This window comes from Apostichopus japonicus, chromosome 9 (assembly GCF_037975245.1).
Source record: "Apostichopus japonicus isolate 1M-3 chromosome 9, ASM3797524v1, whole genome shotgun sequence".
NCBI classification, from domain to species: Eukaryota; Metazoa; Echinodermata; class Holothuroidea; order Aspidochirotida; family Stichopodidae; genus Apostichopus; species Apostichopus japonicus.
Genome location: NC_092569.1, coordinates 27719465 through 27746022, shown reverse-complemented (window position 1 = coordinate 27746022; position 26558 = coordinate 27719465). Strand labels below are relative to the sequence as shown.

At 37.9% G+C, this 26558-nt stretch overlaps 3 protein-coding genes across 3 annotated transcripts in view; all 3 read right to left on the bottom strand.

The window, feature by feature from the left end:
* LOC139974070 (retinol dehydrogenase 8-like) overlaps positions 1–7092 on the bottom strand; it is an 81395-nt gene extending 74303 nt beyond the window's left edge. Inside the window, exons 1-2 of the mRNA XM_071980990.1 lie at positions 6640–7092; positions 4943–5111 (exon numbers count right to left, since the gene is read on the bottom strand). Coding sequence (XP_071837091.1) covers positions 4943–5111; positions 6640–6855 — 385 coding nt within the window. The 5' untranslated portion in view covers positions 6856–7092. The remainder of the gene's footprint in view (positions 1–4942; positions 5112–6639) is intronic.
* LOC139974073 (retinol dehydrogenase 8-like) lies at positions 60–3266 on the bottom strand. The gene is made up of 3 exons (XM_071980994.1): positions 3125–3266; positions 2603–2697; positions 60–2316 (listed from the first exon to the last, which is right to left on the bottom strand). The coding sequence occupies exons 2-3, from the start codon at positions 2632–2634 to the stop codon at positions 1977–1979; spliced, it is 372 nt and encodes a 123-aa protein (XP_071837095.1). The 5' UTR covers positions 2635–2697; positions 3125–3266; the 3' UTR covers positions 60–1976.
* A 911-nt stretch (positions 7093–8003) lies between the features above and the next one.
* On the bottom strand, positions 8004–20792 carry LOC139974072 (retinol dehydrogenase 8-like). The gene is made up of 5 exons (XM_071980992.1): positions 20588–20792; positions 19270–19438; positions 13599–13778; positions 8804–8897; positions 8004–8459 (listed from the first exon to the last, which is right to left on the bottom strand). Exons 1-5 carry the CDS (start codon positions 20684–20686, stop codon positions 8114–8116), a joined length of 888 nt encoding a protein of 295 aa, XP_071837093.1. The 5' UTR covers positions 20687–20792; the 3' UTR covers positions 8004–8113.
* Between the last annotated feature and the right edge of the window lie 5766 nt (positions 20793–26558).

Here is a 26558-nt window from a genome sequence, read left to right as displayed (position 1 = left end):
ATGGGCGTTCATTTGATCGTCTCACTCTGGTGCATATACCACGCAATATAACAGTACAACATGGGGAGTACAATCCCTTTAACTATTTAATTAACAACAATAACATTATGACCCAAAACATGTGCAGACATGTCGTAGACATTTAACTTAATGATAATGTTGGTTTACTAAATCCATAACTCTCTTAATTAGTCTATAAAACACAGCAATTAACATTTAACCCCCTAAAATTACATCCTAATAGATTATGAATATTCATGACATGGCTGGCTATGAAGCTAAGTACAGTTTACTACAGATGAGTATAAAGGCCATTCACGTTACAGTTCTTTAGTGGTCGCTCTAAAGGTTTTTTTTTTCAATCATGTCACCATTTCCGAACATCTATTATGAAATTGATTTCCTCTGAGTCGTATATTTTCGATCTTTTCATGTCCAACGTGCTACATGGATATTCTTTCATGTACGTTAAATGGAATTTGACTGTTTTCATTAGTCTTTAACTACTGATAACTACGAAAACATTTGATTCAAATGGTCTTTGAATTTTATGTTAACGTAATTGTTTCAAAACAGTTACATCTGAGAATCCAACCACGATTACCTTATTAAATTTAATATTAGTCGCGATATCTTCCTCTATACGGTAGTTGAGTAATAATTGGCATAAAGGCTAATCTATTATCTTAACTCTCATAGTTACAAAGCCATGTTTATTACAATTGGCTCAGAATGCTATTTTCGTTAACTGAAATGATTTTTCAATCGCGATAAAATGTTTATTTTGTTTTACTTTTCATCCAGGTTTTACATACTTTGTTTTTCAACAACCTGAGTATCCGAGAGATTGCAGAGAAGTATCGAATGCATGTTCCTCTACCCACAACACATCTGGAGTGTCCCTTATTAAACCAGATGGCTACCCGGAACCGTTTGAGGCTTACTGTTATAATGATCTTGATCTTGGTATACCAGGGAGTTGTTATGAACTCCCTGGTACAACTGCCATATAGACTGTACACAAATCAAGCATGGTGTTATATTACGTATTGGTCAATGATGTTCGTAGTGTTTAAATATTGATATTATGGGTGAGGTTTATTGGGATACCAACGGAAAATATCTAGGAGAAAACAAAGTTGAAAGTTGCAAATTTTTCGACTTTTATGCCACCATTTGAAGTAAGATTTAAATAGATAAGCTATATTTATATATGTCGTTATGGCATAGAGGAGTCAGTGAGGTGAAAAAAAATCATAGAAAAGAACGCAAAATGCTGTTTTAAAGGGATTTCCAGTGGCTTCAGTTGTTAGCTTCATGAGATTGAACACGCTGGAACCTTTCTCAATCTGTATACGTGAAAGCCACATCTTCATAACATTTAGTACGACGAAGATACGATTTTTTTGGTAATATGTTGATATTTTGTGAATGCATTTGGGGAGAACACAGTGACTTATGTCATCAAGGTAGTTCACCTGATTGTTTATTTTCTTTAGTAATTAAATCTCTTCTTCACAGAAGGAAAATAATATTTCTACCGAAAAGTTACATTTCGATCATATTTTAAATATACATGAGAACTTTGACAGCTAAGCAAGTATGTAGCTATGTGCACAGCTTACTACGGGGGAGTATAAAGACCATTCACGTTACAATATAATAGGAAAATAGACATGTCGTTATGCAATCACATACCACCTACTGTTATCTACTCCATAGAAGAATCTGGGGTTTAGTCAGTCACTATCGGTTTCAATAAATCAAAACATATCTCGAGTTAGGAAGAATACATTCAGATAGGGTTTTCAACTATAACATTGTGGAATACCTTTCCTGTTCATGTAAGTGTTTTGTTGTCTGTCACCGGAATATCCCCATAAAAATAATGAATCCTTCCGGTGTGGAAATTAGAAAGTGTATGTCTATTAATTTATGATACCTTTGGTTAACTAATATACATAGATGATAGTGACCTATTGTAATAACTTTTCCAACTCGTCGATGATTTTGTCACCGCTTGGGTCCACTAGTGCCGCCTTAGCTCTCTGCTTTTTTGAGTCACTGGTCTGAACCCTCAGAGACGGTTTCTCGCTACAGATGCAGTTCTGTATCACCTGTGCCACATCCTCTCCAGTCTGCATAGTTTCTTGCATAATCGGTCCGTAGTTTGCAAGGAATTTCTTTCTTAGATTTCCAGAGAAATCATCAACACCAGCGTCCACATCGACTGCATCGAGTTCCCCGCCTTGGTTATTCTTTCTTATATTTCGAACGAAAGGTGTTTGCACTGGACCTGGTTCAACATTTGTTACGCTGAGAAAAAAAATCAAATACAATAGAATAGCAAAGAATGAGATGCAATGGACGTCGATTGGAGTCGGGTCAGGTCGTGTCAGGTGGGGTCAGGTGGGGTCAGGTCGGGTCGGGTCAAGTCGGGTCGGGTCAAGTCGGTTCGAATCGGTTCTTAACGTTGGCATTCTGTACTATGCTATGCAGTTGAAACGTGTTTTCATCAGTTATAACCTACAGTAGGCCTTTAAATCTTCGGTTCTCGATATAAGACTCCGTGAAAACTCGTAACACAAAACAGCCAACTTACAATATATTATATTGGCGAAGAAAAGGAGCCATGGACCCAGCAATGCCTTCTACTGCAAACTTCGAACCGACGTAGAAGTCAAAAAAACGGGAACGCTGTAAAAGGAATTAAAACAAATTGTTCCTTTCAACGTTTGGTAACAATAGGCTCAAACTACAATTTAGTGTGCTACAGACTGTGCTACAGAAAAACGATGCTTCCAGAGAAATGAGCTCATCAATTGAAGAGGATGGATTACTTCGTTCAAGTTACAGACCATAATAGCAGTCTCTCAGATGCCACCCTAAGCTCATTACCCAATACTTTCTAGGGGTCCGAGCCCGATATTCATAAGGACCATTAGTCATAAGGGTCATTGTTCAAAAGGTTCGTTAATCCATAATCGAAAAAAGGTTCGATATTCAAATAGCAAAAAAGGTCCGTTATTCATAATCGGAAAAAATCATAATAACAAAAAGGTTTTTCATAATCGGATTAAAGTGTAGGTCAGAATTCACCATAAATAACAATATGGAAACTTACGTAATATGCCACTGACTGAAGATATGAAAATAATATGACCAGATTTCCGCTCTTTCATCTTCTTAACAACTTCTTGAGTTATGCGGAGTGTACCAAACACGTTGGTTTGGAACAGAGATTGCATCTGTTCTAAGGTAACGGATTCAAAATGGCCGTGCTGTCCGATGGCGGCGTTATTGACTGAAGATAGGAAGAAAAAAACAGTTACCTCATGTAGAAAAACAAAACCGATTCTTCGTAGTTATACTAACAATTGTGATAATTCAATAGATTAAAAAGGCTAGTATAATGTTTCAAAATAACAAAGCAGGGATGGATCCCGAATCTCATGAAGAAATGGATGGGGGTGGATAGCTAATTAAAATATAACAAGCCGCCCTCCCCAGTATAAACAAAATTATACAATTGAAACGATGCATACGGAGGCATAGTTAGGCGATAAATGTATCCTCAAAGTAGATCAGAACGCAAGGATGTGTTGATAAACACTGACTTTGCCTTGGATCCGCGCCTGCAAATATACTAGGTGAAGGGATTGATGGAGGTTAACAGTTTTAAAGTTAACGAATTAATACCACATTGATAACACAATCATTACATACAATGTAGCTTTATTCTTTATAAGCGTTACTGTACTCTGTAAGACTTTGTCGTGATACTGTAAGTTATTAAATGTACTATTCCTCGGAGGTTTCCCTTATGGCAAGTGTCATATTCAGATTTGAGTATATAATTCTCTTGAACGATTTAGGAAAATCACAATACGATCACCACAGTCATAATTTATATCTAAATTAACGAAATAAATGTTTTAACTCTCTGTTTATTGTTTAGAGCCGATAGAGGGCATCATTTAACTATTGTTTACGGGTAAAACAGCGGTACAACATTCCTTTCCGGTGGTCGTTTCCACAAGAGGCCTCTTACGCTACACGCATTGGTGATTATTCTGAAAACCAACAAGTGACCTAAGGGAGCGGCAGGCTGAAGCTGGCCAACAGACCGCTGGTGAACCGCAGAAAAATTAACACAGTCTACCTCGATAAGGGTATTGAAGGTCATGTAGTAAATCTTGTGTGCCATCAAATGACCATCATATATGGATGTAAAGAACATTATTCGTTCGTTTTCATGACATTTTATGACAATCAAAGTGGCTCTACTACCAGCAGGTGGGCGTATTCAGACAGCGTCCTCAATAAATCAATTCAATAATAGTACTACTACTACACAAGGAAATAGGAATAATGATTTCTGCAAGTAATTGCTTAATTTAACAGGCCACTCGCCACCAGGCACTCTCGCTGCCTGGCACTTTTATTTGTTAGCTAGATAAATAAAGCGTACATGCTAAAATAACCATTCTGTGCCAGTTAAAAGGGAAATGCCTTCGTTATCAACACCTTTTTTGGGTGTCAACATCAATTGCCTATCAACACCCATCAACACACATCAACACACATCAACACACACATATCAACACACGCATATCAACACACATCAAAACACATCAACACACATCAATACACATCAACACACACCAACATCAACATCAACACCCATCAACACACATTACCTATCAACACACATCAATAACCTTATACCATATACGTACACATTCTCAAAAGACTGTAGAAAGGGCATATATTGCTACGGCCGGTACAACAAAAACTTTCTCGTTCACTTCACTGATTCCCAAAACCATTGCATTGAGAGATGAAAAGTAACTTGGTACCCTGAAATATGCATGCTTAGGTATATCAGAGGTCAATAGACGATGAACGATCGATAATATCTTAAACTTTAAATAACACCTACTTAGCACATCAATTCGTCCCTCGCTGTCATAGGTGGCTTTTACAAATTTCTCAATCGACTCTTCTTTAGAGACGTCTAACTCTTGGATGAATAAAGTCTTGTTTAAAGTTCCAGCAGCCGCCTTTTCTAAATCTCCTTTCTTTTGTAGGTTTCTCATGGTTGCTAACACCTGTACATGTCACACAAGATATTGAAAACTATAATATGAACCAATTTGATAAGTGTGTAAGTTACATAGTTTCAAAATTATTTACGAGAGCTCAAGGGCGTAGGAACCGGGGGCTGGGGGCGCCAGCCCCCAGTGAAAAATATGTAGGGGCGGAAGTATCATTCCGCTCCCCGCTTCGCAAGTCAGAAAATCCCTTTTTCATTTCCAAATGAGAAAAAAATCTCATTTGGAGCACCAAATTGCATCTAAGGCCAGGTGAAAATGCAAAATTATTTACAAAATGAAGTGGGTGTTGAAATGTGCTATATTGCACCAAATTGCATCTGAGGCCACCTGGAAATGCAAAAAAAAAATCCAAAGGGGAGGGGGACACCCCCTCCCCTTAGACCTCTCCCTCAGGCCGGCCGTCAGTCTTCAGCCCCCCACTCAAAAGTACCTTCCTACGCCACTGCGAGAGCTACTCCTTCTAGCCAGACCCCAGCCTTCTACGAACAAGAGCTATAGCATTTTACCATAAAGAAGTCACGGAGGTGTTTCATATTACGAGCAGCTTTGTATAATATGTATACTCGGCCGACATTTGATCAAAGTCGTCTTAATCCTCCCCCAACACTTCCATACTTCATGTTTATTTTTTATTACATTATATATATTTTTTCACAACAAGGAAATGATGTACTTCAAGACATTGATGACTCATTCCTGGGTGTGCTGAACGTTTTCAAATTTCCCCGATTGATTTAGGGATAGAGGAGCTGAACCGTTCTGGAAATGCCACAGGTGAGACAACAATTTGATAAAGGAGGGGTATCTGAGCCTGGCTTCATTGAATCTGACTCCCATGTCTAGGGGTCCTACCTCAAAAACAAAATGAGGCATATTTAGACTTTAAATTAGTGTTTTAACTAGCTCTTAATGGAGGAATGAGCTAATAAATTCTCAAAACTGTTTATGTGAGGTTGAATGGAACATTTAATCTCGACTGACGATTTGAGGTGGGGGAGGGGTATATGTAATCATGTTCCCTTCCTATACGCACGCCACTGCTCAAATATCTTGGAGTACCTCGAAATACATACGAAACATTTATTGAATAATGAACAAGAACTAGATAGATTTATGGTCTTGTTGTAGTTTTGTGAAAATCACAAACATCCCTTTATTGCTCCAAATAATTGAATAATCTGCATAGTGTAATGAATAAATCAACGTCGTTGAGACCATTGGTTGGCTAAGACCTTTAGCTTACATGTTATATCATTCAGGTGGTTCCTCTCTTTGGACAAATGTTGATAAACTGGAGGATGCTTAGATGTAAATTAATGCTATATTTTTTGACATTCAGTCTGCCAGTTGGTCGGATGGGGTGAGGGTTCCCCTGATCTTATTCGCCCTGCTCATGCGTCACAGAAAAACATATTACGTGGTTGCGCCCCTTCGCCGGCGAAGCCTTAGACACAAACGAAAAAACGAAACCATGAGATACTAGTCGCATGATTCAGCTAACACATGGTATATACGTTCTTACCTTAAAATTCTTTTCTTTTGCAAGAAGTACAGCTGTATCCAAACCTATGCCAGATGAACACCCAGTGATTACCACTACTTTAACATTAGAGTCGGCCATACTGTTTTCAGCTGGTAATTGAACTGAATAATCATCCAATAAACGTGGAACGACTAAGGTATTTCGATGTTGGGAACCAACGGAATGAGGCGGTTGTGTGTCGTCTGTTTCTAGCATACCTTCTGCTTTATAGCTTGAATTGATAGGGCTTTATATGGACTTGCATACTTTCGTTATGAATTTACTGTATATTATAACAGGGAACAAAGGACGAAGTTTTAACAACTCCCTGGTTTTAATTTGTTTACTGCAACGCGTATGTAAACTATTTCCATCGCGGACCGATGAACGGAATAATTGCCCAGCGTTCGGTCAAGTTATTCATTATCGAAGAGATACATGTAGTACGCATGTCCTTAGTACGTGTGCAATGGTTTGATATTATCTTCATTTTGCAATAATCCCGTTATTCCTGAAAACAGTCTAACGAAAAGAGGAAAGTTCGAAAAAGTGATGTTGTGGGTTTTTCAATATTACAGCAAGGCCTAAGCCTTCTCACATGACTTTTACCACAGATTTTTATAATAAAATGAAATGTTACTTATAAAGTAAATGTAAACCACAACAAACTACGGTGACAAATAACACCCACAATATTAATATATTATGTCTATAGACATATACATACTTATATTAAGTAGGATGCGTTAACCATATAGATATATACATGCATGATTGTATCAAAAGTTAATGAGATTTTAATATTGGTATTTTGTGAATGCATTTGTCAAAGAGCAAAGTGACTTAAGGCAATTCACCTGAAGAAAATGTTTTTTTTTTTCCACTTGTTTTTCTCTACTTTAATAATTATATCTCTCCTTCACAGACGTAAAAATATATGTCTGAGAAAAAGTTACATTTCGATCATATATTTTATACATGAGAACCTTAACAGCTAAGTAAGCATTGCAAATTTAATTATCAGTCTTCAAGCGGAATAATATTACAATTGGAAAATAAAGCAATAAGACCATTTGAATATTCATGACATGGCTGGTTATATAGCTATGTGCAAAGCTTACTACGGAGGAGTATAAAGACCATTCACGTTACAATACAATAGGAAAATAGACATGTCGTTATGCAATCACATACCACCTACTGTTATCTACTCCATAGAAGTATCGGGAGTTTGCCAGCCAATATCCTTGTTTTAAATCAATGAAAATATATCTCGAGTTAGGAAGAAGATATTCAGATGGGGTTTTTAACTATAACAGTGTGGAATGCTTTTCCTATTCGTGTAAGTGTTTTGTTGTCTGTCACCGGAATATCCCCATAAAAATAATGAATCCTCCCTGTTGAAAATTAGGAAGTGTATGTTTATTAATGTATGATAACTTTGGTTAACTACTTTTACATAGATGATAGAGACCTATTGTAATAACTTTTCCAACTCGTCGGTCATTTTGTCACCGCTTGGGTCCACCAGTACCGCCTTAGCTCTCTGCTTCATTGCGTCACTGGTCTGAACTCTCAGAGACGGTTTCTCGCTACAGATGCAGTTCTTTATCACCTGGCCCACATCTTCTCCAGTCTGCATAATTTGTTGCATAAACGGTACGAAGGTTGCAACGAATTTCTTTCTTTGATTTCTTGCGAAGTCATCAACACCAGCATCTACGTCGACTTCATCACGCTCAGTTATCCCACCTTGGTTATTCTTGCTTATATTTGTAGTGATAGATGTTTGCACTGGACCAGGTTCAACACATGTTACGCTGAGAATGAAAAAAAAAAATATATAGTAGAATAGCATAGCATCGATTGGAATCGGGTCATGTCGGATCGGATCGGATCTTGAAATATAGCTTTCTTTCTTATGCTATATTCGAAAATGTTATATCAGCTATGGCAGACATTATATCTTTTCGATCCTCGATATAAGACTTGGGGAGAATTCATTCTTTAAAAAAAAACGAAAAAAAAAGGAAAAAAGTCGCCTTGATATCGTTCTTTGTTAGTACAATAGCATATAATTGTGTCACACTGATAGAGTATTACCTTACGTAACTCTTAATTTGATAACTAACCCATACTCATATACACAAAACAGCCAACTTACAATATATTATAATGACGAAGTAATGGAGCCATGGACCCTGCAATGCCTTCTATGGCAAACTTCGTTCCGACGTAGAAGTCAGTAAACGGGAACGCTGTAAAAGAAATAAGAACAAACTGTCTCTTGCAACGTCTAAATAGGTAAGTTAAAAGGTGACAATAGGCTCAAACTAAAATAGAGTGTGCTGCAGACTGTTAAAAAACATTGCTACCAGTTTTGAGAAATGACCCTTCAAACGAATAGTTCATGAGTTGAAGAGGTTGGACTACTTCGTTTAAGTTACAGACCATTAGAGCAGTCTCCCAGATTACCACCTAAGCTCATTACCTAACACTCTTTCATAGCTTGACAAAGCATGGTGTTGAATGTGATCCAAGAGTACTCTTTATAGTCTGACATAGCATGGTGTTGAATGTGATCCAAGAGTACTCTTTCATAACCTGACATAGCATGGTGTTGAATGTGATCCAAGAGTACTCTTTCATAGCTTGACATAGCATGGTGTTGAATGTGATCCAAGAGTACTCTTATAGTCTGACATAGCATGGTGTTGAATGTGATCCAAGAGTGCTCTTTCATAGCCTGACATAGCATGGTGTTGAATGTGATCCAAGAGTACTTTTTCATAGCCTGACATAGCATGGTGTTGAATGTGATCCAAGAGCACTCTTTCATAGTCTGACATAGCATGGTGTTGAATGTGATCCAAGAGTACTCTTTCATAGCCTGACATAGCATGGTGTTGAATGTGATCCAAGAGTACTCTTTTAATAGCCTCACATATTATTATATTAAGGCCTGCAGAGTTTTGCTTTTGTTTCTTCCGAAAACTCTCCAAGAATTTATTATATTGGTTGCTCTTTTCATTTGGTTATTTTGTTTGGAAAAATAAGGATATCAATTTTGAATTGATAATAAACAGGTAAGTGGGCGGGGTGAGCGATTTGCCATTCTCAAGGATACAGCAAAATCAAATTATCTGCTGGTAGGCCTTTATATTTCCTAGATTTAGAACAATTTCTGACTATTATTGCTTCGACCAACATCCTCTATACAAAGATATACAGCTGTTGAAAGATTCTCTCAATTACACTCAAAAAAATGAAGTGTTAAATTTGACTCGTAAAGTGTTGAATTTAACACCCCACCCTGTTTGGATTAGGGACAACACCCACCGGGTTAAATTAACACTTCAGAAGTGTAACATAATATAACACTTTGCGAGTGTTGCCTTAACAACACCCATACATGTGTCAAAATAACACTTCCTGGTGTTGAAGGTACACTACAGGGAGTAAAATTAACACCATAAAGTGTTCATTTGTTAGCACTTCTGGGTGTCAAAATTGCACTTCAGGGAGTATAATTAACACTCTAGTGCACATTTTTTGGCCTTCTGGGTGTCAAAGTTCTGCTTCATTGAGTAGAATTACCACCATATGGTGCTCATTTGTCATCTGTGTCAAGATGATACTTAATGGACTCTCAACACACAATAGTGCTCTCTCGTTTATACTTCTGGATGTATATTTAACTGCTGGTTTGTAAAGTTTTACATGTTTATTATGTAACGCAAATACAATACTGTTATGTAAAATTTTGCCAGAAAAGTTTACATCGCACCCATTTAGTAAATATTTTATACGGGTTTTAGGTTAATTATTACCTAGTAATTAGGTAAACAATATGGATGCATGTTTGAATCGCTCACAGCAGAAAGTTACATTTAAGAGAGAGCAAAAAGCAATGACAACACAAACAATTCAGAATGTGGGATTTTCTACTCTACTACCTTCCTATTCCAGAGGTCCATTTATTATATCCCATTAAATGTAAAACGAACAATTTAGGCTATAAAAGTATTGTCTTGTGGAATTAAGTCAACTTAAAAGTGCCAACATTTTCAAATGCTACAGTGCAGTTACTTGGTCTTTATTTTTTTGCACATGCCTTTTGTTTCTAGATTAAAGACAAAGAAACAACTCTTCCCAAAGTCAATTTCAAATAAGCAACAACTTTAGAAAAATTCTGATCCATGGGATGAGAAAACATGGAGTGCTGTGTATGATGACTGCTACACTACAGTGACTATGTCTTTGTTGTTGGCAAATGCCTTTTGGTATTCCAGATTAAACGCAAGAAACAACTCTTCCCAAAGTCAATTTCAAATAGGCAACAACTTTAGATATATGCTGATCCGTGGGATGAGAAAACGTGGAGTACTGTCTATGATGACTGCTACACTGCAGGTACTTTGTCTTTGTTGTTGGCTCGTGCCTTTGGTATTCCAAATTAAACACAAAGAAAAAACTCTTCCCAAAGAAAATTCCAAATAAGCAACAACTTTACATACATTCTGATCCGTAAGATGAGGAAACATGGAGTTCTGTCTATGACAACTGCTAAACTGCAGTAACTTTGTCTTTTTTGTCGGCACGGTGAGCATAAAAATCTCGAATCTGGTTGCGTTTCACACCACCAGGCAACTTGTAGACAACTTTTTGGAAAAATTCCCAGGCACCGAGACTTGCAATTTGGTATAATTCAGATTTAACAGGTAGAATAATTTGAAGCAAACATCAATGGCTTCATAAATGTCCTCTGGGGTAGGGCATGTCTCTGGATGATCACAAATGACTGCTTGGGGTGTATTTTGCTTCCTCCAAGAAGTTACACATATTGCTGAGGTCTTTCTGAAATCTTTTGCAAATAGAATTCCAAGTTGATGCTTCCTAAGTAACAACAAAGAAAAGAAAAGAAAATTCCCATCATAATGAAGTTGTGTTAAAACCTTCTTGGAGCATAAGCAGTTTTTTACATGTACCCCTCACAAAACATGAACATTCCTAAAAAAAATGCCCACAATTTAATCAGTTGTGATTCTAACTTCTTCAAGTACGTTTGAATCTAGAAAGCCAGATGGCCTATAGTGATTACTTGTCAAAACAGGAACTTGCATTAAACTTTCATCAGACAAGGAAGGCAACTTTTATAACCAATGCATCATGTTAACAATGCTTAAAGCAATGCTCACTCCCACTGCAATTGTGTAGATTGATATGAATTATAACAGCTAGATCACTTCCATAAGATAGCTAAATTATAGTTGGGCCTAGGTCTAAAAGTATCACCAATCCATATCAGCTTCGGCCTACTTGCTACAAATTACAAGCTAAAATGGCAATTAGTGGTAATTATATATTGCATTACATGAATATATGTTTATCCCTTATTGAACATAGTACCAGCGTGTTCTATAGGCCCATGCCCGATGCTATTTAAAATGCATTGTCTTGAAATAGCCTAAGTATACCCTACTACTACTAGTACTAGGCCTAGTAGTAGCATGGTGGGCTCATAATTGACGCACTTAAGGATTTGATCAACGATTTCTATGAAGGAAAAATTAAATCACTCAACTGTATGTGTTTTTCATATGTGTAGTTCCTCAGAAATGTTATGATCTCAAAATATTTAAGGTTCTGTGCTCATGCACCGTACAATTGAGCAGAATTTGACCACAAAATGTCTGCCGTGTCAAGTTCTTCCATACCCCTAAATTGACACATTCGTCGATAAGCTAACTGTAGTGTAGACCTTAGTATACATCCATTGACTTTAGATGCTGTTTGCTATGCTCTGAGCCTCTAAGCTCAGACAGGTCAGGTCCCAGAGAGTAGTGTTATCATATTAAGGTAATGTTGGTTATTTTAAGGGTGTAAGATTTCCAAGTGCCCCCAAAAACGTGCAAAACTGGGAGGAGGGTGTTAAAAGCTTAAAAAATACCACCATTTGGTCAGCAAATAGCTGAAATGGATTCAAACTCATGAAATATGTAAGTCTGCTTGACTGCAAAAAGTTTAGGTGGCCTGCTGTATCGTTGCTAGTAATAATTGAAGGTGCGTCAAATACGGGGGTGCGTCAATTATGAAGCCTTTACTATACTACTTAAAAAAGTGACTCGCAGGGTATACGAAGTTACGGTTAACGCACAAAAAGGAATAGAATGCACTAGATTACAATAAAGGCCTAGACCAAAGTCCTCCGTCCGTCCGAAGGCAATTCCGTTTAATGTTTACTTGTATGTAGGCTACACTGATTCGTTGACAATTATGAGTTGACTATGACAAACAGCAGCTAGCCTATTATATTAACTTATAGTATGACTTTAACGTTAGGTCTACGTAACGCAAGCGATTCAAATGCATTCGTCTACCCAGCTTAGTCGTGGGTCTCTAAGCATATCTCGTTCTTGTCACGTACACTTACATAATATCAAAACATACCTTCGAATTTTTCAATCAATTCTTCCAGGCCCCAGTCTCCTATAACGTCATTTTCATGCCATTGTAGCTCGTTATCGCACACTGAGTACGTAACGTTTTGTGGCTTGAACGTATATATGGCTGTGGTTACTATAGTACATTTAGTAACGATAAATGTCGACAAACTGGTACAAGTATTGCTAGATACGGTAAATGGGTGTTCACTTATACGGTGGTACTTACACTAAGAATCCAGCTGACGGGAGGTTTGACCAATCAGAATACTCGAACTGAAAGTACACTTCTGCAGGTGTTAAAAAATTCACGCTACATAAATTATGTAACCCTACTCAGGGTCAGAGTAACCCTTCAGGTGTAGGGTGAACGGCTACACCTGGAAAGTGTTAAAATTCAACACTCCATTTTTTTGCGTGTATGACAGCTGATATGCCAGGTCAACAAACTACATGCGCAATTGAGTTTTTGAGTGTAGATTAGAATTCACCATAAATAACATTATGGAAACTTACGCGTTATACCACCGATGGATGATATGAAGATAATATGACCAGATTTCCGCTCTTTCATCTTCTTAACAACTTCTTGCGTTATGCGGAGTGTACCAAACACGTTGGTTTGGAACAGAGATTGCATCTGTTCTAAGGTAACGGATTCAAAATGGCCGTGCTGTCCGCTGGCGGCGTTATTGACTGAAGATAGGAAGATAAAAGAGTGACCTCATGTAACAAAACAAAACTTATTCTTGATAGTTATTAATACTTGTGACGATCCAAAAATAAAGGAATTAACAGGCTAAGATAATATAACTGCATGACCTGATTGGGGTTGATCCTCGAATCTTGTAAAGGAAGGAGTGGGGGGGGGGTGGGGAGGCAATTACATGATAGGGGTTCTGGAAGGGGTTCTCCTCAGTAGAAATATAAATATACACTTGAAAAGGTGCATTGTGAGGCATAGTTATAGGCTATAAATTTAACCGATAAGTAGGTCAAAACATATGGTTGTACTAATACCTACTGAGAATTCCTTGGATCAGAGCCTGAAATAATAGGAGGTGAAGGGATGGATGGAGGTTGATAATTTAAAAAAAACAAATCGATAACATAAAGGTACATACTGTGTAGCTGTATTCTTTATAAGCATTACAAGTTATACTTCTTGTGTTACCGCAGCATCCCCCCCCCCCACAACCTCACCCTAGGTTTCCCTTCTGATAAGTGTCATATTCAGATTTGAGTATATCATTCTCTTGAATGGTTTAGGCAAATCAAAATACGATCACCACAGTCATAATTTTGATCCATTAACGGAATTAATGTTTTAACTCTCTGCTAATTGTTTAGAGCCGATAGAGAGCTGCTTGTAACTATTGTAAAACATAGGTACAACATTCATTTCGGGCTGTCGTTTTCAGGAGGGGCCTCTTAAGTATACGCTACACGCGTCGGCAATTCTTTCGAAAACTAACAAAGTACCTCGCGTTTCTGAGTTAAACATGTGACATGTGACCTTCCGCGACTCTGAGTTGCCTCTCCGCATAACTAACTTGGAAATATTCCGTAAATGATGATGAATAAAGTTAATCACTAATAACAATATAAGCGTATGTTAATCCCAATAAGGTCAGCTAAAAGAAGTGAGTTTTGTTGGAGTGAGTTACAGAGACTTGGCTTGTTGCGTTTCGATATCTTTGGCCTTAAGCCTAAAAAAACTTGTTAATCTGTCTGAAGTAATAGTTGAATAAATCCTGGTTCTATCCTAAACGTATCGATTTTTCGCTCCCTTATTGTCTGAGTGTGCTTCATGCTGCATCCGTAGTATTCATGATGCATTCCTTTTTAGATTCCAGACATAACGGAACACTATATACACTAGCTGGTCCTTAACAGAATAGCGTGGAAGCAGTGTACTAGTTCAGCTTTGAGGTCAAATATCACTTGGTTACAATACCCAGTTTCTATGGAGCCACCAGTCTGTGGAAAGTTCACATTGTTAATTTTGTAGCAGTTTAGAGGTAGGCCGACACGAGCAAACAATATGAACGAGATTGTTTACTAGGTCATTTTGATTTACGTAACTTTGATTTGTCAAAGCTAGATAAATAAGGCGTTCACGCTAAAATAACCTTTCCGAGCCAAATTAAATATGAAAAGCTTTCGTTATCGACACCCGATGACCTTAAATAGAAAAAGAATACCATAACAATAAATTAATATATAATAGTGAGAGTCACGTGCGATTGAATTTGTACCGCCAATAATTATTTGCTCTGAATGGGCCTACAGGACCGTATTAACTTTCAAAGTCCCAAAGGTTGTAACAATTAATCTATTGCTATCTTCTTGAGCAACAAACCCTATTGATAAAATATCAAAATATTGTAAAATGGAGGACAAAGTCTTTACCTTTAAGTACTTACTTGGGTATTGTAAATATAAGTTACAGTGCAAACAATCAGAGTTCATCGTAGATTGCTGAGAAAATTCTAATGGCCAAACTATCTTGATATATTGGAACATCTCTTTGGCTCGTAAGGGCGTTCACACTATTATTAAAACTTAGCTTGTTTCGTTCGATAGTCTAACTCTCAGTTTGTGTTCTCTGGTTCATATACAATTGGTTTTAGGGAGTGATAGACAACCGTAGCAGAAGCGACTTTGTATAGTTGGAAGCAAGATCAATCTGCGATAATCTACACAGCCACAACCAACTTGAACAACGTGAATTGGCAAAATGATTTTGTCCTTTAAATATGAAACCAGGTGGGGCCACGTTTGGCTAACACTAACCTCACTTTTGGAAGCCCATGAATGCTATAGTGCCGATACTTTCAGTAATAGACTAAAACAGCTGCAGGAACACTGCCTGTTGCAACTAGGCAATATGCTGATTTATGCCCTTGACTAGCTACAATAGAGGTTGATGGTCTCCTGTAATTTATATGTGGTGCTTCCTGTAGTAGGTTGGACTTAGTTTATTCATTGATAACAATTAGCGCTTAGAATGAAAACTTTCCCTCTGGAATGGTTGATTTTGTATTATGACATTTCCCCCTCATACCCGGGCTGCAGTGAAAGACTCACCTTTACTTTCACCCGTATACCTAAGACACACGCACGCACACACCAAAAGAGCGTACGCACACACCCATACACCCGCATACACATTCTCCAAACACTGTAGCAAAGGCATGATGCTGTACAGTCAGTACAGCTAAGACTGTCTCGTTCACTTCATATTCCCAAAAGCATGCATTGAGAAATATATATACAACTGTGCTCTTAAATATACACAGTGGCGGATCCAGGATTTCGCCGAAGGAAGGGCCCAGATGGGAAATGCCTAATCGTCGTCCTGGGGGAGGGGTCTAAGGGGAGTGGGTGTCCCCCTCCCCTTTGGAAAATTTCACAAAATATGGAGGTCCTCGGTGCAATCTGGTGCTACTTTTCGTGAAAGTTTGGAGTAAAATTTATTTCCAATAAATCATGTATTCATGGTTTGCCGGGCATATATTTGCAATTTCGAGCAATGAGCTGGGATTTACGTCTTTGGGGAGTAGGTGGTGATGCAAACTACTTTTTACCAGGCTACTCCAGGCCATTTCATCTTGGATGCCCCCTTCCAGATGGAGACTATTGATGCAGTCAGAGTGCCCCTCTCACCTTCACTTTATCAGAATGATGGTGTACTCTTTTTGCAAATTTATTTTACAAAAAATTACACGCACAGTGGCGTAGCTAGGATTTTTTGAGTGGGGGGCCACGGGGGCTGTTCTTTCTTGTGGGGGTGCCGGAGGTTACTATCTAAGCGAAGCGCCACCTTGGTTGGCGCGGAGCGTACAGAGAAAATTTGAGATTTCAGCACCCCCCAGATCGCAGGAGATGGCACCTGTGAGGCAAAATAGCAACCAAAAAGATGTGCAACTTTGGTGACAGAAATACAAAAAAAGGTTTTTTCTCTTTCATGCTGACTGGCCTTGCCAACTCAGCCAGACTTTTATTTTAACTTGAGGGAAGTTGGCATCATTTGTCGTTTCAAGCTGTCAAGGCCTTTCTCCCAACTCAAACCCCTGTGGGCTACCGGTAGGTTTGCAGGATATGCCCAAATGTGGACTTAAATAGCATTAGAGGAAGGGGATGGAAGACTAACACGCATCGATGTTTCGGTAATGGTCCACATTGGTGGCTCGATGCTAATTAGGCCATTTATTGGGTTTCTTGAGGCAGCTGTCATCAGAATCTGGGTTTTTGTGTCAATCGATGACCGATAACATGTATTGGTATGTAAATTTCTTCTTCATATATCCTGCAACACTCTAAAAACAAATGAGTGGATTTCATTCCATTGGAGTGATTACTCGGCGCACTTCAAATTAAGAGTGAAATTTAACTCTATTGGAGTTAACCCTCACTCCTAATATGAGTGAATATAACTCTATTAGGAGTTAAGATTTACTCCAATGGAGTGGAAATTCACTCTTATACCGGAATGTGCTCAGTGATCACTCCCATGGAGTGAAATTCACCTATGTTTTTATTAGTACAGTACAGTGCATATCATCATAGACGTACGTACGTACGTACTACGTACGTTCGTATATCAGACGCACTCGATACCACGATACGGTCCTGGAGAAACTATTTCCACTCATCATTTTTTAAGGCGATACAGTCGTGAGTATTGAACAGGCACAGCCACATGTTTGCAGGAATTTCAGAATTCCCAATATTTTATATCTCTACCAGTAGTGAAAATCATGTTTCGACAGTTTCGTGGGCATAAAAAAGTTGTTTTGTGGAATATTCCATGACATATCAGGGGCGGATGCAGGATTTGTGACAGGGGGGGGGTCTGACTGGTCCAGCCGCGCCTGAACGTAAGACTATCTAGGCGGAGCGCCATCATCGGTTGGCGCGGAGCGTACAAGAAAATTTTTGGCTTTACAAACGCCCCAGATGGCCGGAAACGGCACTTCCCGAGTATTCTAAGCAGCATGTACCAAGCCTGAAAATATGGATCTCATGTCTGCAATTTCTCAATTGATGAGAAAAAAACAATCTATGAAATATGGTATTACATATCAGATGAGTTGAGATGATACAAAAATCATAATGCCTTTAGCCCCCAATCCCCTCCCGTTCCATCACCACTGTTTGATGCAGGGCCGGATCCAGGATCTGGAAGGGTGAGGGGTTTGCTCATGAAAAATTCGTTAGCGCATCCTAGCAGCCTACCGCTCTGTAACCTCACCGCCGAAAAAATTCGAACACCACCTCAATTTTGAAACTTTTCGGTCTGAAAATTGAGATCGTTAGGCATTTTGGCACGTGTGCACACTACAGTTCATTTGACGGAAAAGACACACCTGAATGACTTGTGAGGATAACCGCTTTTCTGACGTCCTACATGTTTAAAATTGGCGTTTAATTTAATTATTTTTTCTCTTTCTGTTTTTCTCTCTTGTTTATTCTCTTTTTTTTTTGTTTAGCCAAGAGCTGGGGGGTCCGAACCCCCTGACCCCCCCCCCCCCCGCTGGATCCGCGCCTGCATATATTCATTTGACTCGAGGCAATATATGAAAACCTGATACCTCGGCTCAGTACAAACGGAGCCAATCTTTTGATAGATTGTTGCGCTAGGTGGAAGCACTGAACATATTTTCAGCAGATATCGATATCGCGCAGCACAACAAGGTTCGTGGTATATGGTCGCAATCGTCGCATCGACCATTACCATGCCATGCTGTGTGACCATTCTCATGATTACTACAGATATTGTATTTTCTTATTCTGCCAGATGCAGACGAGATAATTGTGTAACTCTATTTACCAAATTATTGAACAAAAAATATAAGTGAATCGCACTTTATTTATTTTTTTACAACATTTTATTTTACCCTATTCCCAGTGGGGGCCAGTGGGGGGCAGCCTATTTCATGGGGGGCCTCGGCCCCCCAGGCCCCCAGTAGCTATGCCACTGATCACGCATGGGGCCATTTTCCTCGAACGCGGTAAAAAAAAAAATCAGGATTTTCAAAAAGGGGGGGCCCGGGCCCCCCGGGCCCCCCCTGGATCCGCCCCTGATACATGCCATAGCAATAGCCATAAGGGACACCAGGGGTCAATAAAGGAAAACAACAATGAACGATTGATAATATCTTTAATTTTAAATAACACATACTTAGCACATCAATTCGTCCCTCGCTGTCATAGGTGGCTTTTACAAATTTCTCAATCGACTCTTCTTTTGAGACGTCTAACTCTTGGATGAATAAAGTCTTGTTTAAAGTTCCAGCAGCCGCCTTTTCTAAATCTCCTTTCTTTTGTAGGTTTCTCATGGTTGCTAACACCTGTACATTTCAAACAAGATATTGAAATATATATATAAAAGGAACTAATGTAAGAAGTGTGTAAGTTACATATTTTCAAAGATACTTACGCGAGATACTCCTTCTAGCCCGACCCCACCTTCTTGTCCCTACAGAGGTTCTTGTTATTTCCCCCTCCCCCTCCTATCCCAACACTTCCATACTTCTCTGTAGGCGTAGAAACAAGCGCCGGGGCAAGAAACTATTTTTATTTTTTTCTTAACTAGGGTGTAATCCAAGGCATTGATGGCTCATTCAGCTGGATTCTTTGAGTTAAGAATCATTTGAATTAACAGTGCCTGGTAATCAAATGCTAGATCTCTAGTTCCATACCTCTTATACAGTGACGTGCACATAATATCAAATGTGTGAGAGCGACGGGGAGGGGGCGAGGTGGGTGTGTTGAACATTTTTAATTTCCCCATACTGATTGAGGAATATATGAGCTGAACCTTTATGGCAGGGCCGAGACAATAATTTGATGACGGAGGGGTACATGATCCTGGCTTAATTGAAGCCGACTATCATGTCTAGCGTTCCTCGAAGCTATTAAATAGTCATAACTTACTTACGTGAGGTTAAATGGAAATTTCATCCCGAATGACAATTTGAGATGGGGGGGGAGGGGGTAAGTTACCTTCCTAGCATACGCCACTGCTCATATACCTTGCAGTATAGCTCGGAATGCATACGCAATGCCTATTGAAAAATGAACATTAGACTTAAAGTCTTGTTGTAATTTATTACTTTTTGTAAGTGAGAAACATCCCTTTATTGCCCCAAATAATTGGATAATCTGCATAGTGTAATTAATAAACCAACGTCGTTGCGACCATTGGTTGGCTAAGACCATTAGTTAAGATGTTTTATCGTTCAGGTGGCACCTCTCTTCTGAAAAAAATGTTGATAAAGGTGCTTTGATGCAAAATAATGCTATATTTTTTAACATTCAGTCTGCCAGTTGGTCGGATGGGGTGTCCCGCTGATCTTATTCGCCCTTCTCATGCGTCACACTAATATATATTACGTGGTTGCGCCCCTGCGCCGGCGAAGCCGTAGACACAAACGAAAAACGAAACCATGAGATATTAGTCGCATGATTCAGCTAACACATGGTATATACGTTCTTACCTTAAAATTCTTTTCTTTTGCAAGAAGTACAGCTGTATCCAAACCTATGCCAGATGAACACCCAGTGATTACCACTACTTTTACATTAGAGTCGGCCATACTGTTTTCAGCTAGTAACTGAACTGAATAATCATCCAATAAACGTGGAAAGACTAAGGTATTTCGATGTTGAACCAACGGAATGAGGCGGTTATGTGTCGTCTGTGAATTTTATAGGGCTTAATATGTACTTTGTACTTTGTTTGCGTAATGTCATATAGATATAATAGATAAAATATATATATATATATATATATATATATATATATATATATATATATATATATATATCATATAGATAAAAACATGACGAAAGGTGTACAATGCAACGCTTATGTAAACTATGTCCATCACGAACCGATGAATGGAATAATACCATTGTGATATTATATATATAATATATTTATATAGTGTCACTTGTAGTCCATGGTAAATCTCTCTTATGTACACACCATATAATTGTGTAACTAAAGTGTGACCGTTAGCGTGTGATGTTCGTTCAGTAAACGCCTTTAATATATGAACGTTTATTTACATGTATGCTAAAAAAACTGCAGTTGTCTCTTAGAGTAATGACTTGCAATTTTCTCAATTCTCACAATCTTGTGAAACACTTGAACTGCACGCTTTGCTTTACCAACCTGTAAGTTCGGATTTGAAGTGTGTATTGTGATTCTCAATCTATTACCCAAAGAAATTATGTTATACCTAGTGTGCTATTGAGGTTTGATTAAATATGAAAAGGTATATGTCCATCGTACGGTCAAGTTTTGACCTTCAGCATTGTAGTTACCGTTGAGATACAGTGCGCCTCCCTTTAACCTGTGTACTAGTTTGAAAGCTGCAATTGTGTCACGGAGTGAAAACTTGCAATTTTGTTAAAACTGCAAAGTCATAGCTTATCAAATTTTCTTGTGAAATACTTGTTAACATGTCTGACTGTTACCATAATTCGTCATAACTTCGGATGTGCAATATGTGTTGTTATTCAAAAACCCATTGTCCAAACAAATGCGTCATGCAAATTTGTATTTGTTTGACGTGAATTCATAACGAGGGCATATTTATATTTTTAACATAATTCTTCATTCAGTATTACAACTGGCTTCGTGTAGGCTATATTGTTCTGTGAAGCAGTGTGTTAAAGTATATCCATAAACAAACATGGCCGTCGAGCTATAACCACATATCACTTGTATTTATTTGTTTTCTACAAATCCGGTCCACGGGACTTCTACGGTGCATATCTTAAAACTTCTCGGACTTGGTCACCATTTGTCACTGTACAACGCTGCATATTCCAGCCAGGCACTGGGTCCGTGGGGTTGAGTGGGGGTATACAGCTCATTTACCAACCCCAAAATCAAATTAAAAGTAACTATAAGCACTTCATTGAATATAAAGACCAAATTGCATATGTCTATCTGCCTCGGAATTCCGTCAATTAACATCTTGTTAACATCTCATTAACATCTTATTACATCTATTTTCTTCTGAGGGAGGACCCATAGCTCCTATATACATATAGTAATCCGCTTCAGCGATCACAAGGACGCACACCTCCGTTTTAATACCCCCGACCCGCCAATGCATGCAGTACAGTTCAATTGTTTCACAAGAATGTGACAATTGAGTAAACAATGACTTTGTACTTTCCACAAAATTGCAAGTCATTACTCTGAGACACAACTGCAGTTTTTCTATTATACATGTAAAATCGTTCATCGAGTCATATAAAGACCTATCAGTTCAAGATATCAAGCAGAATGTATACAAGAAACAGACGACACACCACTACCCCCCCCCCCATCTGGGTAAAGGGGCAAGATTCCCGGAAGCTTTGGGGTATTTACCAAATTTGTGGCCATTAGAATGAAGCCTGTAACTATCTTGAAATAGCATTGATGCAGACCAAACATACCACAATAGTCGCCATTTTACCATTTTGTTAATAACAGCCTAACTAGGAGTAACGCCGGGCCGGTCGATTAGATGATGCAGGGGCTTGCGAGTGGGGAGGATGGATGATAGTGGGAGTTTGGGGTTGCGAACAATAATGTCCCTAATTCTGTCCAACAGGAGGTGATAATTAGACAACTATCTACAATGGGTGCAAACGAAACTCGACGAAAATTAAGCATTTTTTTAAAAGACATTTTAGTAAATGTATTACTTCATGTTACATTTCCTAAGTTATCCATGATATCAAAATTCTCTCCTAAATTCTCTCGTCTCCTTACCTTTCGTTTTTTCATTGTTGTTTTACTTTTTCGATCCACACATGGTGGGTGGAGGGGAGGGGGTATGCCATTTTTTCTGAGGTGCACACCCCCACCCCCCCAAATAAACATAGCTATACGCCCCTGGTGTGTTTGTGTTGAAAATGGGCAATTTATTACAAGTCATCGCCATTGTGAGATCAAGGATTGTCTGCAAGTTTTAACAGCCAGAAATATACTGTATGCATAAAATCTGAAAATGGTTATGCTCAGTTGGCAAGGAAATCTATTACTTTAGATTTACTTTTAGGCCTAATATAATATAAGGTGGTCACAAGAAGTACTTAATTATTTTGCATGTTTGACCACCGATCCACACTGTCAACAGCTTTTACATCTTGCATATCCTAAAAAATTAAAAAGTTCTTAAATGGTACTCTTTTCGTCTTTCTGTAATTTTGATCTAAAGTTAAGGATATATCAGCAGTATCCTCTCTGTTGAGTTACAAACAAATATGTTTATTTTGTCTTGTTTTGTTGAGAGTGCATGATTAAAAGAGACAGTTCTCATAACTGATACTTAGTGATGACAGTCGGTAACCATGATTCTAGGTTAAGCAAGCCTAGGCTTACATAGGCTGATCCAGCTATGGATTAGGGACTAGTTGTACATTAAGGTATTTTAGCTATTTACACTAAGCTTTGGCTTGACTATTTGTATGTACAGACCATGATCATATTTCGAATTGTTCTTTCCATCTCTCATACATGCATAATTTCGATCACATTTATACGTTTTCTATTTATTTTATTATTATTTATTATTTATTTTTTATCTCCAACTACAAGAAAATATGTTCGTGGATTTTTTTCCCCTCAAATCGGTTATTTTGGATTTCAACATTTGAACAGCTGTAGCAAAATTTGTTGATGGTCGTATGTGTACCTTAATTATAGTAATATTTGAGCCTTCGCTTGTAATGAAACGTGGCCGTGCTCTAATAACTATAAGTTCAATATCCGGTGTAGGGATGATGAAACATATCTTTGGCTTGCAAACTGACCAGTCCTTGAAATATAAGTGATAAGTCCTCCTCCGTTTGCAGAGAAATGTCTGTCCCAACGAAACATATGGGTTTCTTGCGCCTAACTACCCTCTGCAGTCCTGCTCTGTTACCTCTGCATCGACTAAGACTGGACTCTTCTGTCAATGTATTCATAAACTGTGAATCAATTGAATAGGTTTGTATATCATTTCGTATGCTATGTAAAGTCTTCTACTATAGTACTGGCTTCAATGCCTTTCCGTTGGTTCTGTGTTACGTGAGTGCGAAATGTTTTAAGCGACAGTCAGTGCAGAAAGGAAAAGAAAAAACCCAAAACACTCAGACATAAGAAAAGAGTTTTATAGCTCTCCCAATTCTTTAATTTACAAAACGTTAGCATAGCCCTGCAGGTTAGTATAACAACAGCATGCGGTCTAACGTCACATAAATTACAAATATACATCTCAAACACAACAAAACAAGTAAAACTACATTAGCTATATAAATATACAGGCAGCTCGAATCAAGCGCCCTCAGTTTGATATATGACTATAGACATGTGTTAGGTAAGTTATTTTGCATAGTATTACTTTAGTGTCACATCAACACAAGTATGAATCAACCAATCAGGTTATTGGATACATCGTTAGAAGGGATTGGCGCATGCAGACTGTCTGATTTGTGAATGAAAAGTTATTTTCGAATTGTAACATTCGCCCTAAATGTATAACGTGTACCCCTCACATCACTTGAAATTTACTTGTTTCTCACGGTTAGTTATTGAGCTTCATGATATTTGAGAGACGTCACGTGACAGTACATGCTGTTTATACCCCGTTTAATTTATAGACGCGCCGAGCGTAGTTTGTATCGTGATGTGACGTAACTTTAGAAAGGAACTAATCATGAAACATCAATCGTTTTTTAGTGAGTTAAACATATCCTATGCCGGATAATCTGGGATTTATGAATCTATATAAGCCATCTAAGAATTATAAACTTTAAAGTAAATGTAGAAAATAAACCTTTGCATTTAGTCGAAGTAACCATGTTGATAAATATTTTAGTTACGAAGCTACTTTTATGGTACTAAGAACTGTAAGTTGCTACGAGTCTATAGGCGTTATAAAAGTACTGGTGGGTCCTGGTTTCGATCCCCTTTCAACGTAAAGACTATGAAGTTTCATATATAATTTGATATTTGCGAAAAAGATTTTTCACAATTTTATCTGGCGTTACAGGTGTCAGAAAAGGAGTGTTAGGGAAGGGTGGGTTGCACAAACCAATGGATTGTTTGTATGGCGCCTGACTGAATTATTAGTGATAATAAGAGATAATAGTTCACACATTCCAGCTAATTCCAACATTAATTTCAAACATGTTATAGATGACAGTCCACTCCGTTGTATTCATTTTAAACCACGAAATGTGGACGTAATGATTTTCTTACATGTCATATGCTAAGCGTACAGCGGTGTCCATATCTACGTCAAATGATCAACAATGTGACAACAACCATTTTGAAACTGCATTCCGCCATGTTGTTTTCATGGTATAGCATTCCACAGAATTATTAAAAACCGACTGCGACTGTCAGGCGCACAATCAACGAAGAAATGCTAAAGTTAATTAGCTATCGCTCAATGCATTTATTTTTTATGAATATTTGCTAACGCTAAGGACAAATAAGAGGTTATATGTTGGTGCCTGGAGAATCTCATTTTACAGTTTTCTAAAGGCAACTAAGTACGAAGGTTGTTTAAAGAAGACGTTCAATAATGTTTGGTCTGGAAGTAACGAGATAGGCAGATTGTACGTGACGTGCTAGTTTATTAAGGCAAGTAAACATCGCCAAACTCAAAATATCAATGTGCATTCAATGCTCTAGCCAAAATAGTCTCGACTTTAATTACTTGCAAAGACTAAACGTTTTATAGTTTGGAACCTATAGCTGGTTTGTCTCGTAATTTGAAAATAAAAATAAAATAAAAATAAATAAAGGAAAAGATGTCATTAAATATGAGTATCGAGCGTGGGTTTTAGTTTATTTTTTTTCCCCAGCGATCCTCGTTTGAGGTACAATGAACTTAAAGATAAGTAACAATATACATGAAAAAAGAAACTGTATTAAGACGGCATCCTGATCAAACAGGAAATATAAACGGAATAAAGAAATCAATATCAAAAATCAAAATCAAAAGCAAAATCAATATGAAAACCAGCAAAGAGCATCTGAGTTATACTTTGCACATTAAAAGTAAATTGAATGTATCTGCAAAATTTACATAGGTTTTATGCAACTCAGATAATACTGCTTTTTAGAAAAGTTGTTCATTTTCAAAGAGGTGGGTCGTTTCCTGATTTAATAATAATTTCTTTCCTGATAGAAAGTATGGACATTGAAAACGTATAAATGGAGTTCAATTCCCAGCTTCTTTAGCATTCATGAAAAACAATGTTTCGATATCGGTAATAGGAAAATGATTATATGCTCACCGAAATTTACATAAATTGGTACGATTAGTACAGTTTAAGACTGCTACATAGGTTTCAAATTTAGTAGACTGACACATTCTTATACTTTACATTTACACGGAAGATCGAATTATTTTAAAAAAAAATTGATTTTGACATATCGCTAGTTTGTTCGAACTTCCCCATTCTACT